This window comes from Carettochelys insculpta, chromosome 4, assembly GCF_033958435.1.
Source record: "Carettochelys insculpta isolate YL-2023 chromosome 4, ASM3395843v1, whole genome shotgun sequence".
Lineage (NCBI taxonomy): Eukaryota > Metazoa > Chordata > Testudines > Carettochelyidae > Carettochelys > Carettochelys insculpta.
In genome coordinates, this window is record NC_134140.1 from 82,559,056 (window position 1) to 82,575,946 (window position 16,891).

The following is a 16,891-nucleotide window of genomic DNA, read 5'->3' on the forward strand; positions in this document are numbered from 1 at the left end:
TCACTTTTTTGCAGAGTAGTTTTATATATATTGTATACCTAAATAATACAAACATTGGACATATTTTTTCTCTCTCATAGAGCTGGAGTGGACCAGAGAAGTTACTTGCTTTAGATGAACTCATTGACAGTTGTGAACCAACACAAGTGAAACACATGATGCAAGTGATAGAGCCCCAGTTTCAACGAGATTTTATTTCCTTGCTCCCCAAAGAGGTGAGGATTATCAGTTAATGCGGGGCTCTGGGTGCTCTTTGACAATGTAACACATCAGCTGTCATCATCTTACATTTCCATGCGAATTGTGATGTTCAGTATTGTCAGTATAGCACTATTAATTGGTGTTAGAGGATACCATGTTGACACACTGCCATATCTTACTAATGCAATTCTCAAATTAATGTTTGCTTCTGACCTAAAGGCCAAATTTTTGAAGATATTTAGGCACTGTGTGGGGTTTTCAGAAGAGCCTTATTTACATCTTAGGAAACTTGAAAATCCTCAAAAAACTCTGTCCCAGTGACCGTCTTTCAACTCTTGAGGCTATGAGATAAATTTGACTTCATTAATATCAATTTTGTAATTCTGGAATTAATAAGTTCGAATGTGACCATCCTTACCTCCTACCTGCTCCTTACAAAGTTGAGTCATTGCTGCCACACTCAAATTGGTAAACATCGACTGTTGCACTAGTGCATTGTGGGAACCTATCCCACAATTCCCTTATCCCCATAGCATTCTGGGTATACTCGCTGGTCTTTGACATCATCTTCCCACGTTGCATTTTCCTCATTGCCCTCCTGTGCTAAGCAAACATCCATTTTTCCCGTTGAAAGAAAGAAAAAAGTAGGGCAGCCACACAGACTGCAAACAAATTTACAGAAATGTCTTTCTTCTGTAGCTGAATTCTTAACTGGCTGTCCACTGAGTGTCCCACCCCCTCCCATGATTGCATCCAATCCCTGAAAATATGCTGATCCCTGAAAATAATACAGGGACCCTGACTGTGTTCTCAAAGTTAGAAGAAAGAGGATAGAAAAGTCTAGGGGAAAAAAATGTTTGACTTCATTGAAAATAATACAAACTAGACCCTGACAAGCATGAAGAAAGAGAAGATAGGAAAATTTTTCAGAAAAGAGAGTTGTTGATGGGGAGAGTCTGTGGTTTTCCGGTGTACTATATTGCTTCTGTGCAAAACTGTGCTCTCAAGTGGCCATCCACTGAATGTCCCACCTCTCATCACTGCATGTGATCCCTGAAAATAATACAGGGGCCCAGTCTGTATTCTCAAAGTTAGAAGAAAGAGAATAGAAAAGTCTAGGGAAAAAGATTTTTTGACTTTCCCCTTCATGACACAGATATTGTGAACATGGGTGATGACAGTGAAATATCATACACTGAACTTATAACGCAAACAGGAATCTCAACTAGCCCTCCCCTTCCCCGTGTTTCTGAGGGGGTCAAAGCATGAAGACAGCTAATAGATATTAGCCAAAAATTTTATAACTGAAATATAAAACCACCCTGAGAATATTTTTGGCAGGGGTGTGTGCTCTGGTCTGTGGCTGCAGAGCTGCTTGGACTCTTGAAGTAACTGAAGTAGTCCCCTGAGTAGCTTAGCTGCTGAGGGAGACTCCCCCGCAATGGCAGCAAGCCCCAGTGGTTCCATGCTGTCGGTGTGGGGGTGTTCGGTGGGGGGCCAGTTGAGGTGATCCTCCCTGAGCATCTTAGCTGCTGGTGGAAGATTTTCCCCAATGCCAACAAGCCCTAATGGCCGCACACTATGGGCGTGGGAGGGTTCAGTGGCGGGGGGGCAGTGGTCATCCCCAAGTATCTTAGCTGTTGCGGGAGACTTCTCCCTGGCAGCAGCAAGCCCCAGTGGTCCCAAGCTATGGGCATGGGAGTGTTCAGTGGGGAGCCAGTGTTCAGTGGGGAGCCAGTTGAGGTGGTACTCCCCGAGTATCTTAGCTGCTAGCAAGCCCCCAAATATCTTTCCCACCTTTGGAGCCCTAAACACATGCAATCTATGACATGGGGCTGCCTGGCAGCATGGTCAGCACCGAATGGCAGGCGCAACCCTTAATGGGGTTGGAGGCTACCTCCATGATGTGGCTGAGCAAAGGAAAGACTCATACTGTGTGGTGCCTGTGGAGGAGGGAAGAGCATTGGTGCACAAATGTAAACCACTGAGAAGAAGTTTCCCAGGGTCTTAGGCAAGCACGACCCCCACCACAGACTTGTTGCCACGTGGTGTTGCGGGATGGCAGCTGACGCCAGGAAGCACAGAAAAAAAATTAACAAGTATAGAGACAGAGCCACAAACTCCCTGCAGGGGCTATTTGTAATGGGTAGATGTGCTCACAGTGTTAATACCAAAGAAAGAAAGACATTTCTCAGGGTCTCATACAAACATGAGCCCACAGCCAAAGGCTTCCTGGTTTCGTTTTGAAATTCACATTCTTCCAGTTACCTAATTAACTGGAGAACAGTGGCCACAGCAGACCACTGAGGGACATTGTGGGTTACATACGGGACACCTCTGGAGGCTAATAAATTCAGTTTTAAGACGTGACACTTCCACACTGGCCTTTAATCAAACTTCTGAATTTGAGCTTGATGCTATATCTCTCAGGTAACTGCAATATTGTAATCTCAATATTAGCGCTCCCTAAATCGAACTAATGGTATTTATAGTGAAGAGAGTCATGCAGTAATATCGAGCTAACTGCCTTAAAATCTCATAGAGTAGACTTAGCCTGAGATACGTTCCATCTACTGTAAGTCATTTGAGTTCTTTGAGCTTAGTTTGGTTTTCTTTAACCACATTTTCCTTTGGTTATTTAGTGAATTGTCTCTCACTAATTTGCCAGATTTACTCTTACATATAGTCGTCTCATCAGTGTATGTTTTGATGATCATATCTGTTTTCCAGATTTTTTTTTGCCCGCAGGTGCATCTCCACCAGCACAACTGTACAGTACCTGCTAGTTTGTTCCCTAGTCAATTTTTTTCTTCCAGTTTTAATTACTTTATTAGCTAAGAGATATTCTTGGTAGAAACATGGATTTTTCTTTTTCTGCCCTTTTAAAAGAATTATTAGTAATGTTATGGTGTTAGATGGTTTACTATGTTCAGTATGTTCTTCATTTGTATTAAATCTGTTCTTAGGTTCCATTCACCAACATTCCTTTCAACATAAGCTACATATTCTTAATTTTTAGATAGTTGTAACCCCTCTTTTCTTTTTCTATGCTAGAATAGTTTCTTCATAGTGTCATACCTTCAAAGTGTCATAGCTGAGCTTTGAGGTTAATTTGGATTACTTTTGCCAGGAAGGAATATGTGCTATAAAAACTAAATAGGCACAGTGCATATACCTAATATTGACATTCATATTTTGTGCAAGCTGCTGCTTTGAAATCCTTCAGTTGTTTGTGCAGAATAGATAATACAATATTCTGGGGGAAGGAACAGAATGTGTTGTGCTGTTCTTAGAAATGCAGCCCAAAGCCTTCCACAGTTCAGAAGCACAGGAAACTGGGAAGAGTGGGAATCTTACATTTTAAAAGGAGAGTAGGCACTTTATCATTCCTACAGTTTGGAAGACTGGATACATCTAATAGTATCACCAGTGCTTAAATCTCAGATGCCCTTAGAACTGAGCACCAAAACTAATTCAGCTGCAAACAGTCCTTCCCTCTTCTTATATTTGTGCTGTCCTCCCTGTTTGTGTTAAAATATATGTCTGCAGTGCAATTAAATTCCCTCATTAGGCCTATGGCAGCTGTTGGGCTCACCAAGCTTGGGCTGTGGGGCTGGGACATCACCGCAAGGGTGGAAGGATCCAAAGCCCTGGCTCTAGCCCAGTGGTTCTCTAACTATTGTATTGGTGACTCCTTTCTGAGTGCGACCCTCCCACCCCTTTATAAATTCCTTTTTGTTCATTTGTTTCTGTTGGCACAAACTGTTTTTACTACAAAAATTAACTTCGTAAATGTATTGAGGAATCACAAAACTGTGCCTTTGCCGTTTATTTAGTTTGGTGCCCATGTACAAGCTTTGTACATTTTTAATTAGATTTCAGTTTTTATTGACTGCTAACTTTCATTCAGGAAGCACTTTTTTCCCGCTGGTCCTGCAAATATTGCTGTTCTTTGCAATGTCAAATCAATTTCACATTAACCTTGCTTTTATAGCAATCTTAGTTATTAACTAGAGCTCCAGTCAAAACAAGCTGAAGTTGGGCTGGTAGAAAGTTCTTTAGACAGAAAATTGTTGTAATACACATCTAAAGTGAATGGGCCAGGCCCCATGCTTGCTGGAGCTGATACAGGGGTCGGGGGGGAACACCTCGTAGAATCTTGTCCAGATGGACACCGCAAAATAATATATATGGTAATGAAATATAATTTACTACCATAACTTAGTTTTATCTTCTAGGTCTGTCACATAATAGTCAGTGGTCTACCTGGCACCTATTTTCTCTTAAAGAGAATGTTTCCAATGATATTTTTGCATGGAAAGGGTATTATTAAAATTATTTTTCTAGCAAAATAATTTTAATAAGATCTTGCTGTTTTGCTTCTATAGGAATGTACTGTAGCTCTGTAGTACTTCTGGACCTGTTTTATTTCATTTGTTTTATTATATCTATTTTAACTGTTTGCATCTCAATTTTTATGTTCTGTGAATGAGAAGAGTGTACTCTCCTACTTCTTTACAGCTGGCACTGTATGTGCTTTCATTCCTGGAACCTAAGGACCTTCTGCAAGCAGCACAAACATGCCGTTACTGGAGAATTCTGGCTGAAGATAACCTTCTGTGGAGAGAGAAATGCAAGGAAGAGGGTAAGGCTAAGCAAAAATGTTAATACAGTGGTATAAGCAGTGTGAGGACTCATCTTCATTTATGTAAGAAACTTAAAATTTTGAGAAGGAAATTTAGTTGAGTATAAATTTGTTAGTAATGCTTTGACCTCTGTAATAAGTATCTTTGAAGCAGGGGTAGAAAACATTATATTAACATTTAACAGTAGTTTATTTTAAAAATATTGTGTCTATAAAATGGTATATATGCATTATCCATTTGGAACAGTATATACACTGTAAAATATTTACATTTTAGGTTTAATTTTCATAGCAATGGTCACAGAACAGTCCGCATTTACAGGGAGAGTAAAAGAATGTGTTAAAGGGTTTGAGTACAGTGGTTCATACAAACAAAGGAATAGTGATGTACCGTGAGACCAAAAGGAGCTGAATTGTGACATTGTAAAGGTACAAGTAAGTATTCTTGCAATATAACAAGGAGAGAATAGAATGATGTAGTAATGAGGAAAAACGGGTCAGCATGATCTAGTACCAATTGTAGACTAAACGAACAGGGTGGTTTCAAGGTTCATCTTGAAGAAAAGTGGTAATTTAATGGCTCAGATAGAGGCACAGAGGTTCCATAAACAAAAGAAGGTGCAGGCTGCACTAGCATGGGAGAATCCCTGTAAAGAGTCAAAGCTGGTAAAATTTGGGAAGAGCACTATGAAACTGGCAAGATAATAGATTTGTATAGGGCCAGATTGAAAACAAGACCTTGGAGAGTTTGGAAAATATGTACATCTATTTTTACTTGCATGAAAAGGGAACACATGGATTCTTTTGAGTTGTGGTGTGTGTACATATTCCACTCTAGGTGCCTGTATGTTTCATGCATCTGACTAGAAGATTTCTGTTAACAGTGTCCTTTGGTCCATGCCTGCCCTCCTTATTTCCTCATGCTTCAAACCAAAGGCATACAGGGTGACTTGGACCTACTGCCTTTCCATTTCCTTTTTATAGCATAAGACAGAACTCCAGTGTGTTCATGATATTAGCCAGCATTTTTCTTCTTCATGCTTTTGCTAACCTGTAAATAGTTTTAATTGTTTTTTAGTATTTCAGAGGTTCCCCCACTTGATCAAAGCTCCTATTCATAGGGGGTGCCTAGTGTATGCCCAGCATCCTGGGTTTCAACAACTGCGTATCCTTCCCCTGGACTCTTCAGTGACAATAACAACAACCACCTCCTCTCCTGCCCCAGGGAAGTTTGTCCCCTACGAGTGCAACATCTGTTTCTTCCGAAGCTGAGCCTGTGAAGTCTGTTAGTACAGCTCTGAAGATTCCCAGTGCACACTGAGGCTCCATTCCAGTTCTTCCCGTACCCTATTTTTCACCTGCAGGCTTGGCATCTCAGAGCATCAGATGGATGTGTTCTGGAGTTAATTGCCAATGGTTACCCGGTGAAGTTCCTTTCCCTGCCCCTCTTCAAGGAGTAATCCTGTCTCACAAGAGCATTCTCAAAACACAGACCTCCTGCAGCATCTGGTAGTCAGAGAACCGATACCTCTTCAGCACAGTGGAAGAGTTTTAATCAAGGTATTTCTTCAACCCCAGAAGAAAGGAGGCTGACACTAGCTGTCAGACAGCTAAATGTCTTTATTTTCCTACTGAGATTCAGAATGATCCCCTTGGACTCTATAATCCCTTCACTGAACAAGGGTGACTGGCTTGCAGCTCTTAGTTTAAAGGACATTTATTTCCACATAGCATCTATCATGCACATAGGAGATTGCTGAGATTCACCGATGACCTGGACCACTACCAATGAAGAAAGCTCCCTTACAACCTCTCTCTACTGCCAACTGTATTCATGAAAGTGCTAATCTCTCCTGTAAGGTTTTTTTTTTTTTTTTACTTTGAGGAGCGGTGTCCCATCCATAGGCCGAGGTGGGCCCGCACTTTTGCGGCCCCGTGTTTAAAAAAGAAGTCACAACTCAAGTTCACTGCCACTCTGAGCTGATAGGAAGGAATCTTCCAACTGCGTCTATGTCAGTCAGTTAGAGCAGGGGTGGGGAACCCCTGGCCCTGGCCTGGGAGCAGAGGGAGGGGGCACAGAGCCATGTGCTTCCAGGGATGAGCAAGTAAGTGTACCTCCATTGCACCAAACCCTGTGCCCCTCAACCCTTCCTGCACCCCTCCCATCCAGACCTCCATCCCACCCCTTTCCTGTACCCTCCCTCCCACCTCAAGTCTCCAACCTGACCTGCTATCCCCTCCCTCCCAGATCATCACCCCCACCCAAGCCCTCCATCCCCTCCTGCCCAGACCCCACTCAGACTCCACACCCACCCTGCTCCTGTCCCCAGACCTCTCACCCCCACCCTTACCCCCTCTTCCAGACTCCACACCATAAACCCTCCTGCACTCTTCCTCTCACCTAGACCCCCATACCCAGTCTGCTCCTGCACCCTTCTCCCACCCCATCCCCCACTCACTACCCACTCCTGTATGCAACTCTCACCCAAACCCCCCACCCCACCCTCAGGCTGTTCCTGCATCCCACTCCTGCCCAGACACCATTGCTCTAGCCCCCCACCCCTCCACCCCCAGTTTCACACCTGCCATCTCCAGTCATAGTCATGTTGATGCTTCAGAGGAAGAATATGCAAGGTTTTTTTTAACCAAATACTTGCGGGGGGGAGGGGGATGGAATACATTCCTGATCGATAAAGCATGAGCTTTTAGGAGTGTAAGACATAAACCAGAAATGGACCTGGAGGTTACTGAGCCCTGCCTCTCTCCACCATATGCAGCCCTGTCAGATGATCACACTGATAAAATGGTCCAGCTCTCTCATAAAACTAATTTAGAAGGCTACCCTCATTTATTTGGACTTAAAATGTCCATATATGGGATGTAACTTTTTGTCCTTTGGTATAGATAGTGTATCTGAACCATGGGCCCCTGTGTAGGCAGCTGAAATGGGTCAGTGTGCTGGTGCCTTGACGACGGCCATATAGGTCTGATACATATTGCTTAGATCAGACACATTACGTGAAGTCTGAGTGTTTACTTCTGCGGTGTCCAATACATTCACCACTGGCCACCTGTGGCAAACAGGACACCATGGTGTGGCGGTTCTGGGCTCTGGAGCCGCGTGCAGCTCTGGGAGCCTTTAAATGCAGCTTCTCAGAGCCTCACCCATGGGCTGCCCTCCACCTGCTCTACGCATGCGCCCCACTGCTTGGTGCGACAAGCACGTGTCTGCAGAGGCAGCCCCGATGCAGCTCCACTAGCCGTGGGTCTGGCAGCCATGGCTGCTCTGGCAGCCCTGGTGTGGATCCTGAAGTCCCAGTGGTGCTGGCCACTCCAGTGGCCCTGGCTTCAGCAGTGACAGCTCTGGTGAGTCTCTGGTATTCAGTGAGAAGGTGGAGGGGCAAGGTTGCCTGTCTTGCAGGGAGGGGGAGGGTATTTAGTTAGCGGGGGAGGATCTGGCTCTGGGGGAGGAAATTTATTTCGAGTGGGGGGTGGGTCTGTGGCAAATATGGAAGGATCACAACCATAAATGTGGCAATCCTTGGATTATTATTGAAAACCACTGGTCTAATTGCTCCCTGGTGGTGAGGGGTAGAGCTGGTCTTAATCAGGGAAATTTGCTAAACAGAGTATAAGAGCTGTGCACAGAAGGAGTTAACAGGAGTTTAGAAAGAGTGTGAGAGAGGCTTTCCTTCCAGGTTTGCTCCTACTTGCCATTTCAAGATGATCAGCAACAGAACTGAGGTAGTGATCTATGTTGGACGTGTCATGGTTTCTTTTATGCTTGAAGTCAGAAAGAACTTTTTATGCATGAAGTGGAAGTTGGTGGTTGTACTTGAGGAGAAGACTCTCGAAATGGAGGGCAGGTAGAGACATAACTGAGAATCACAGAAGCTGTGGAGCTTCTAGACAGCCAAGATCATGAAACATCAGTATTGTGAGGTTCAAAGAAGAAACACCAACAAGGACACAGAGGGAGAAGTCAGAAAGGAGGCCTAGCCATTCATAAGGGGCAAGAAGTCATGGCAGCATTCTATACAGGCAAGAATGGATTGGCTGTGGCCACCTGAGAAAAGAGGATCTAGGAGGAATTTCACACAGCTAGAAGTTTCCAATTCATGTGACATTCCTGACATGGAACTGTGGAAGATATCTCGGAAGGTTCAGCAGGTCCAAGGGCATGGAGTGTTGTATGTGACAGACTTGTGGACGGATGCTTGGTCCAATCTGTTTTTTAAAAAGCTTGTCCACAAACATTTCTCTAGTTGGCCAAGGGAGGCAGTCCATTCTTGTTGAGGATTCTATACTCAGAAAAATCAAATGAACATTCTGCAAAGGACAAATGGACAAAAGATTGGCATATTGGCTTCCAGGATCCACGATATTTAAGATTATGTAGGACTTTTGAAGTCAATGGACAAGGATCCATGGATGGTTCATATTGGCAATAATGTCACTGTTGTGTGGTATCTCGCAGATGAAAGATGACTTCAGGAAACCTGGAAGCATGCTGAAGAAGGAAAAAAATGTTCAAGCTATCCTCTCTCATATCCTTTCTGTCCCACAACTGAAAGAAGACAGAGGCAGAAGATTGTAGACTAAAGTGGAATAGGGTGAAAGGGTTTCCTTTTGTAGAATATTGGTTCACCTTTTGTGAGAGAGAGGGCTGTATGGTTCAGTCACCTCCTCCATCTCAGTAGAAGGAAAACCAACCTCCTCAGGCACAAGCTGGCTAGAGAAGTCAGGATGCCACTCAACTAATAACAAAAAGGAAGAGTAAAAGAGGAAGGATGAGTAGTCATTTAGCACAAAATTGATATGTTGAGAACAGAATGAATCAAGGGAACCAAAGGATATGAAGAGAAGAAATTCTTTAATTGCCTGTACACCAGTGCTGGAGCATGGAGCATTAGAATTGCTCATTTATGATCTTAAATTCAATCTAGTTGGCATTAATGAAATCTGGTGGGATCATCTCTCTCATTACTATTTTAAAATCAATGCTCCTAATCCATTTAAGAAAGGGCTGGGGGAGTGGCACTCTGTCAAAAATGACATTACCTCTTTCCAAATTCCTCTTAACTCAGAAAAAATAAATTATCTTGAAAACTTATGGATCAGTATCCTAACAGATGGAGCACAAGATGAGGTATTAAGCGTTGTCTACTACACGCCACTAAACCGTACCTGGAAGCAGGATGATCAGTTCCTTACTCATCTATTTATAATGTGGAGAAGAAAATATATTGGATCCTTTGGAACTTCTGTTTGTGACATATGTTGGAGCTCACATGCTACCAGTATTATAATGTCCTTGGAATTTCTGGCAGTTTCTTAACTCAGAAAATGTTGCATTCAAAGTGGGAGAAATTTTATGAGACCTTGTCTTGTCTTGTCAAATAAAGAGGAACTGATCATTTTCCCTGAAGATTAATGGTAGCTTAATTTCAACTAATCATGACTTGCTCACATTTATCATGCGGATATAGAATAACATGCCAACCAATAATGTAAACAGTTGGTGCTTTAAAAGGCCTAGTTTCACAAAAAACAAAACTATTGATCCAGATCAGCTGTGAGGAAGAACTGAGTCAGAAATATGTGAATGATAATTGGGAAGTGTTTCAGACCACATTAATATGCTCCAAAATTCCACAATCCCACACATGTGTGTACTGATTTAATTAAAAAAAAAAGGGGGGGTTAGATGAGAAATAAAGGCAGTAAGAGGCAAAAAGTATATCAAATAGTATAAAAGAGAAGTGGATAGTAATGAATAGAAATCAGAAGCTGTAAGGGACATAACAAAAAACATATGACCAGCAGAGTTAAGGACAATAAATATATTGGGAACAATAAAACTCTTAGTAAAAAGTATTAGTAGGCTTAATATTAATGCTGGAAAGACAGAAATGTTCAATATTCTGTATTTGGGAACAACAAAAATGACACTGGAAGAAAATCAATGTGTCAATATTTTTAAAAAGGTAAATTCATTCCCATCCAGTCTGATATCTTTCCTGGATAAGACTGTAGAATAGTTGATATGAGAGTTAATTCATGGCGAATTAAAGTAAGGTAATATAATTAATGCTAATTTATAGAAATAGATTTTGTCAACCTATGCTGATAATGTATTATGATATTACAAGTTTGATTGACAAAAGTAATAGTGTTGATGTAATATTCTTAGCTTTGTAATACAGTTTACTGGGTACAACATGACGCTCTTGATTATAAAAACTAGAACATAAAATTAATAGAAAAATTGTGTTGAAAGGCTATGTAATCCATCTTTAGCAACACTATGAAAGATTTAACAAGTCTACCTTTTTTTATTTTAAATTCATTTTAGGGATTGACGAACCATTGCATATCAAGAGAAGGAAAGTTATAAAACCAGGCTTCATACATAGCCCATGGAAAAGTGCTTATATCAGACAGCATAGAATTGATACTAACTGGCGGCGAGGAGAACTTAAATCTCCTAAGGTAACCATTTCTGAACTGTATACATGTCAAGAATTCAGTCGAATCAGCCCATCAACTGCTTGCTTTGTTTTGTACAAACCAAATCATTTCTGACATTTAAAAAGTGTTAAAATAACTTGAAAAGAGGATATTAACCACTTTTTTGTAAATTTCTTTCTAAACTTAAAAATTAATCAGAGAAGATCAGGTATGTTTTACATAAATTTTATGTATGCTGCTACGTATCGTGCTGTAAGACAAATTAAAACTTCTGATCACCTGTAAGGGGGAACACTCTCCACCAATGCCTCCTAATGTTGGGTGGCAGGCTTTACAGATGGATTTCCTCCCAGTTTTTCCTCCTCTTCACTTCTATGCCATGGGTTTAGCACTCCAGCAGCTCACCAATCTTGTTAGGTTGCTAAGTTCCCTGTAGAGATGGACTTCTGTAGTTGTCCCTTTAAGCCTTGGCCCACCCGCTACCATGGGCCCCAGTGGTAGCTGGGTTGAAGGATCACTTCCTCGTAAGTCCTCCTCTTCACACAGGATAAAGTAAAATATTAAACATAAGGTACAATTTATAATCCTCAGAGAATCACTAGTCCCTTAGTTAGACCACAGTAGACCAGCCTTGGGGAGCTACAATTCCTATAAAATCTCTCCCAGGAGCTCAGAATAAAAGGCTACTCACGTCCAGTGTTGCCTAGCACTCAAACACTCTGGTTTCATTTTTAAGTTCATCCAGCCTGTGAAAACTTTGCAAGTGTGGTTGGGAAAGGTCATCTGTGGATAGTTCAACTCCTTGACCTTCTCCTCTCCAGTATAGGTTTGTATCCCTCACTGCAGCATCATGTCAGCAATGGAAATATTGTTGCTACTTTACAAGTCAAATCCTACTGCCATGTCACCCTGCAACTACATTTTCACTGTGGCCTCATTCCTGAAATGTTTATACTGATAAGTTTACACATGAAAGTTGTTCCATGCTCTTCAATACTAATAACAACTGTGCATAAAGTTAATCATGGGCTTAATATATTTTTAGATTAGGTGAAACTATTACATAAATTGATGTTTTCCCTTCATGTCTTATTTTTATATGTTTATATTACTTTTTTAAAAACAAGGTGCCTGAATTCCTTTTTAAGACTTCATTGCCTTTAAAAATAAAAATGAAGTACTACAATATTGATTAAAATAGTTTCATTTCAGCCTTGTAACAATAGCAGAGTATGCCCACATTTTAATGATACTGGTACTAGATTATAGCCTCATAATGTGATTTATTTGTACAATCATATCATTAAGCCTGATGGTGTCTGGCTGCCCTTTATACATAAATAACAACCGTCAGAGATTTATGCTGTTCTTTTTAGAGAAAGTCTGTAATTGTTCTTAATTTTGTACTCTAGTCCAGAAACTAAACAATACAGAAGAAAAACAGGTGAGAAAAGCTCTTGCTATTCGAGTATATGACTGAAACTTTCTGTGTTTCTGGCAACAGAGATTCATCTTTTGTCATGTTATGCTATGCTGGAATCATTAAAATGGAAGCTTCAGACATTACCCAGTTTCCCATTTTGCATCAATAGATATTTTTGAAAGTGTTCAACTATTTTAAGTAGAAAATGTTTTGTTTAATTTGCATGTTCTGATGGAATTCATTTTAAATATACTGTAGTAAAACAAATTACAACTTTCCATAATCAAACATGGAAAATGCCATTTTTGAAAAATATTACTCAAATCCATAAACATGCAAATATATATTCTTTTTCGAGTGCTGTCCCTGTGGGTGCTGCCTGGTAGCTGTTGGGCTCACCCATCCCCACAGCACAGAGATCTTTCATAACAGTCATGAGTGGGGCTGAATTCGTGCCACCCTGGTATGTGCCATTTGCACCACTAGGGTATCGCATGCAGCCCTGTTCTCCTCAGTTGCTTCTTTTCTGCCCTTGGCTGCGCATGGAGTAACAGCTCTCCTCTCACCTCAGGATCTGTAGACAGAATTAAGTTTACTTAGTTAGCGTCTACCTTGTTCTTTCTCTTGTACATAGTTAATTCTTTATATAAAAAAATACATGTTTACTCCACTATAGTCTTTAAAAAAAAAAGAGAGAGAGAGAGAAGGATGAGGAGCAGGGACTTCTCTCCCCCGGTCAGTTTCAGTTTGCACTAGTCAGTTTCCTGATGAGGGGGGCTTCTCAGAAAAGATAAAAAAGAAGAAGAAAACAGCTTATCAACAACTAAAACAGAGAAGAAACAAAAGATCAACATCCAACTGATCGGATGTCTTAAGGAGGCTTTAAAAAATGCTTCAAGTGCTGGGACCCCAAGCCAGCTTCTGGCAGACACTCCGAATGTGTCCACTGCCTCAGGGAATCACACATCCCCTAACATTGCTCTGATTGTAAAAGTTTAACAGCCAGAGCAAGAAAGGAAAGAGAACTCGGATTTAAAATGCTCCTGTTTGAAAAGGTACTTTAGCCTCAAATGGAGCTGCTGCCAGTGGAAAGTGTCCTTGCTGTCAGGGACGCTTCCCCATCGCCGCTTGGGGCTCAGTGCCTTTCAAAACAATCCCCCATGCCTGGATCAAGGATTACTAACAATCTGGATGTGGGGATGGATTGCACCCTCAGCAGATTTGCAGACGACACTAAACTAGAAGCAGGGGAAAGTGCATTGGAAGGTAGGGATAGGGTCCAGAGTGATCAAAATAAATTAGAAGATTGGGCAAAAAGAAATCTGAGGAGGTTCAACAAGGACAAGTCCAGAGTCCTGCACATGGGACAGAAGAATCCCAAGCATTGTTACAGGCTGGGTGCTGCCTGGCTAAGTAGCAGTGCAGCAGAAAAGAACCTGGGGATTACAGTGGATGAGAGGCTACATAAGAGTCAACCATGTGCTCTTGTAGCCAAGAAGGCTAATGGCATATTGCGGTGTATTCGGAGAAACAACTCCAGCAGATCTAGAGAAGTTGTTATTCCCCCGTTTGGCACTGATGAGGCCACATCTGGAGTATTGCATCCAGTTCTGCCCTGCCCCGCACCCCCCCCCCCCCAGTATAGAAAGGATGTGGATGCACTGGTGTGGGTTCCGCAGAGGGCAACAAAAATGATTAGGGGGCTGGAGCACATGACCAATGAGGAGAGCTCAGGGATTTGGGGTGATTTAGTTTGCAGGAGAGAAGAGTGAAGGGCAATTTGATACCAGCCTTCAACTTCCTGAAGGAGAGCTCTAAAAACATGGAAAGAAACTGTTCTCAGTGGTGACAGATGGCAGACCATTGCTCCTTGTTCTGAAGTTACAGAAGGAAAGGAGTAGGTTGGGTGAAGCACTGGAATGCTTTATCTAGAGAGGTGGTGGAATCTCCATCCCTAGAGGTTTTTAAGACCTAGCTTGACCAAGTCCTGGCTGGGGTGATGTAGTTGGGGTTGATCCTGCTTTAGGCAGGGTGCTGGACCAGATGACCTCCTGAGGTCCCTTCTGTGACAAACCAGGCACCTCGGGCATTCATTCCAAGCCCGCAGTGTTAGCCCCCTTAAACTCAAAGAGCAGCTCTTCCAAGCCAGCTTCAAACCCTGCAGCACTTGCTGCTCCTCCAGTGGCACCATAGCTGGGACTGGCATCAGCAGACTCAGTGGGAGCTGCCCTGCCCTCTACGCAGCAGGCACCAGTTGAGATTCTACCAGCACTGGTGCCTGATCAATGCGCAGTGCTGTGTTCCCTTTGGGCACCGAGGGAACTGTTATTGAGCACTCCACAGCAGCAGCACTCACCTGCAGCACCAAGCAGGGCTAGGAATAAAACCAGCAAGCTCCTGGCTAACAACACTAGCCCTAACCCTGTAATCCAGTCACCAGGGGGATGATGCACTAAACCCCCAACTCTGCATTTCACAGATGCAGTGTGGACAAGCACCAGCAATACTACTGTCAAGGTGATCTATACAGAGACCGATCACCTGCAAGAGCTAGTCAATTGTGTGTAAGCTCTCTCTCTCCATATTCTGCTAGGTTCAACAGGTATTTTCATTACAGAAACACCCTTCTTTGAGACACTTGTCTCCAAGTATTACTTGGGCACTCTGTTACCACCAGGACCGTTGTCATCGTCACCACCCATACAAACCACGTGGTTCTATGTTGTGAATGCATCCAGCCCTGTTGTTGTATTAGTCCCACTAGGAGCTACTCACAACCATGTTCCACTGGACAACAACATCATTCATCCCTCCCCTTGCCAACCTCTGTAGCCAGTCTGAGGGAGAGGACAATACAGAATCACAATTCCCCCCGCCCCCGACTCACCACCAGCTGAATCGGCTGTCTCCCATGCTGCAGCCTTTTCATCCATCCATCCAACTTCTGTAGGTGATCTTAAACAATTTCAAGATCTATTCAGAACAGTGGTACTCAGCCGAAAAATTTTGCTGTTTCTCTAGTAATTTGGTGAGCACAAACTTTTAAAGAATCTACATCCTTCAACTGCAGCAAGAGTAGCTCTTCCCTTGGATGAAGCTATACTGGAGGCACAGATGACGTCTGGAAAAATCCAGCCCCAGCTTCCCCAACCAACAAGCGGGCTGAAAGAAAGTGCTTCATCCCAGCTAAGACCATGGACTTTTTATTTCAGAATCCACAGCCTAACATCTTAATAGTACATGCTGCCAATCACAGATCAAGGTCCTCACTGTACAAGAATACCACTGCCAATAAAGAACACGAGAAATTGGAGTTATTCGGCAGAAAGATATACTCTTCTGCTACCCTACAACTGCATATAGCCAATTACTCAGCCTTACTAGCCAAACATGATTTCGATAACTACTCCAAGCTCTCTGCCTTATCTACCTGAAGGCAAACGATTCATCCTAGAAGCTATAGTCCAAGAAGGCCACACTGCAACAAAGACATCATTCAGATGGCAACGGACTTTGCTGACATGGCAGCTAGAACCAGCAATCACCATGCAAAGATCATCATGGCTCCAGGCTGCGAGCGTTTCAAAAGAGCTCCAGGCCAAAGCCGAAGATTTGCCATTCGATAAACTGAAATTATTTGCAACAAACCTGAATGAAACCCTTCATTCCAGCAACGATACAAGAACCACCTTATGTACCTTGGGAATCTATTCTTCCCCAGCCAGGAAGCGAAGATACACCCCATACGAACGGTACAAAGACAAGCCATTTACCAGACACTCTTACAGTAGTAGTAGTAGTAGGCATCCTTCAGTCTGCATAGACTATGGATCGCACCCTTTAAAGTTTCAATTGAGGACTTCATTTACAGCGTCTATTGTGACTATAAAGACCCACACGAGAGTGACAGTCCTTGCTGCATCTCTTGCAGATGTCGTGGGTGTCTGGCAAGTCCTTATTGTGCTTTCTGTGCGCTCGCTTCTCCTCTGCTAGCTGTCTGATCTTCAACTCGCCCTTCTGAAGGCCCTTGTGTAACCCCTGCCTCCATCTGCTGCGGTCGTCTGCTAGATCTTCCCAGTTGTCCAGCTCGATGTCTACCTCTCTGAGGTCTCTCTTGCAGACATCTTTGTAATGCAACTGGGGGCATCTGG

At 42.7% G+C, this 16,891-nt stretch overlaps 1 protein-coding gene across 5 annotated transcripts in view; it reads left to right on the plus strand.

Annotated features, from left to right (window-relative positions):
* The window catches only part of FBXW7 (F-box and WD repeat domain containing 7), a 275,066-nt gene that overhangs the window by 243,319 nt on the left and 14,856 nt on the right, over positions 1–16,891 (plus strand). For all 5 annotated transcript variants that reach the window (XM_074993174.1, XM_074993175.1, XM_074993173.1 and 2 more), the window contains 3 exons: positions 81–215; positions 4,723–4,846; positions 11,202–11,338. In XM_074993174.1, coding sequence (XP_074849275.1) covers positions 81–215; positions 4,723–4,846; positions 11,202–11,338 — 396 coding nt within the window. The remainder of the gene's footprint in view (positions 1–80; positions 216–4,722; positions 4,847–11,201; positions 11,339–16,891) is intronic.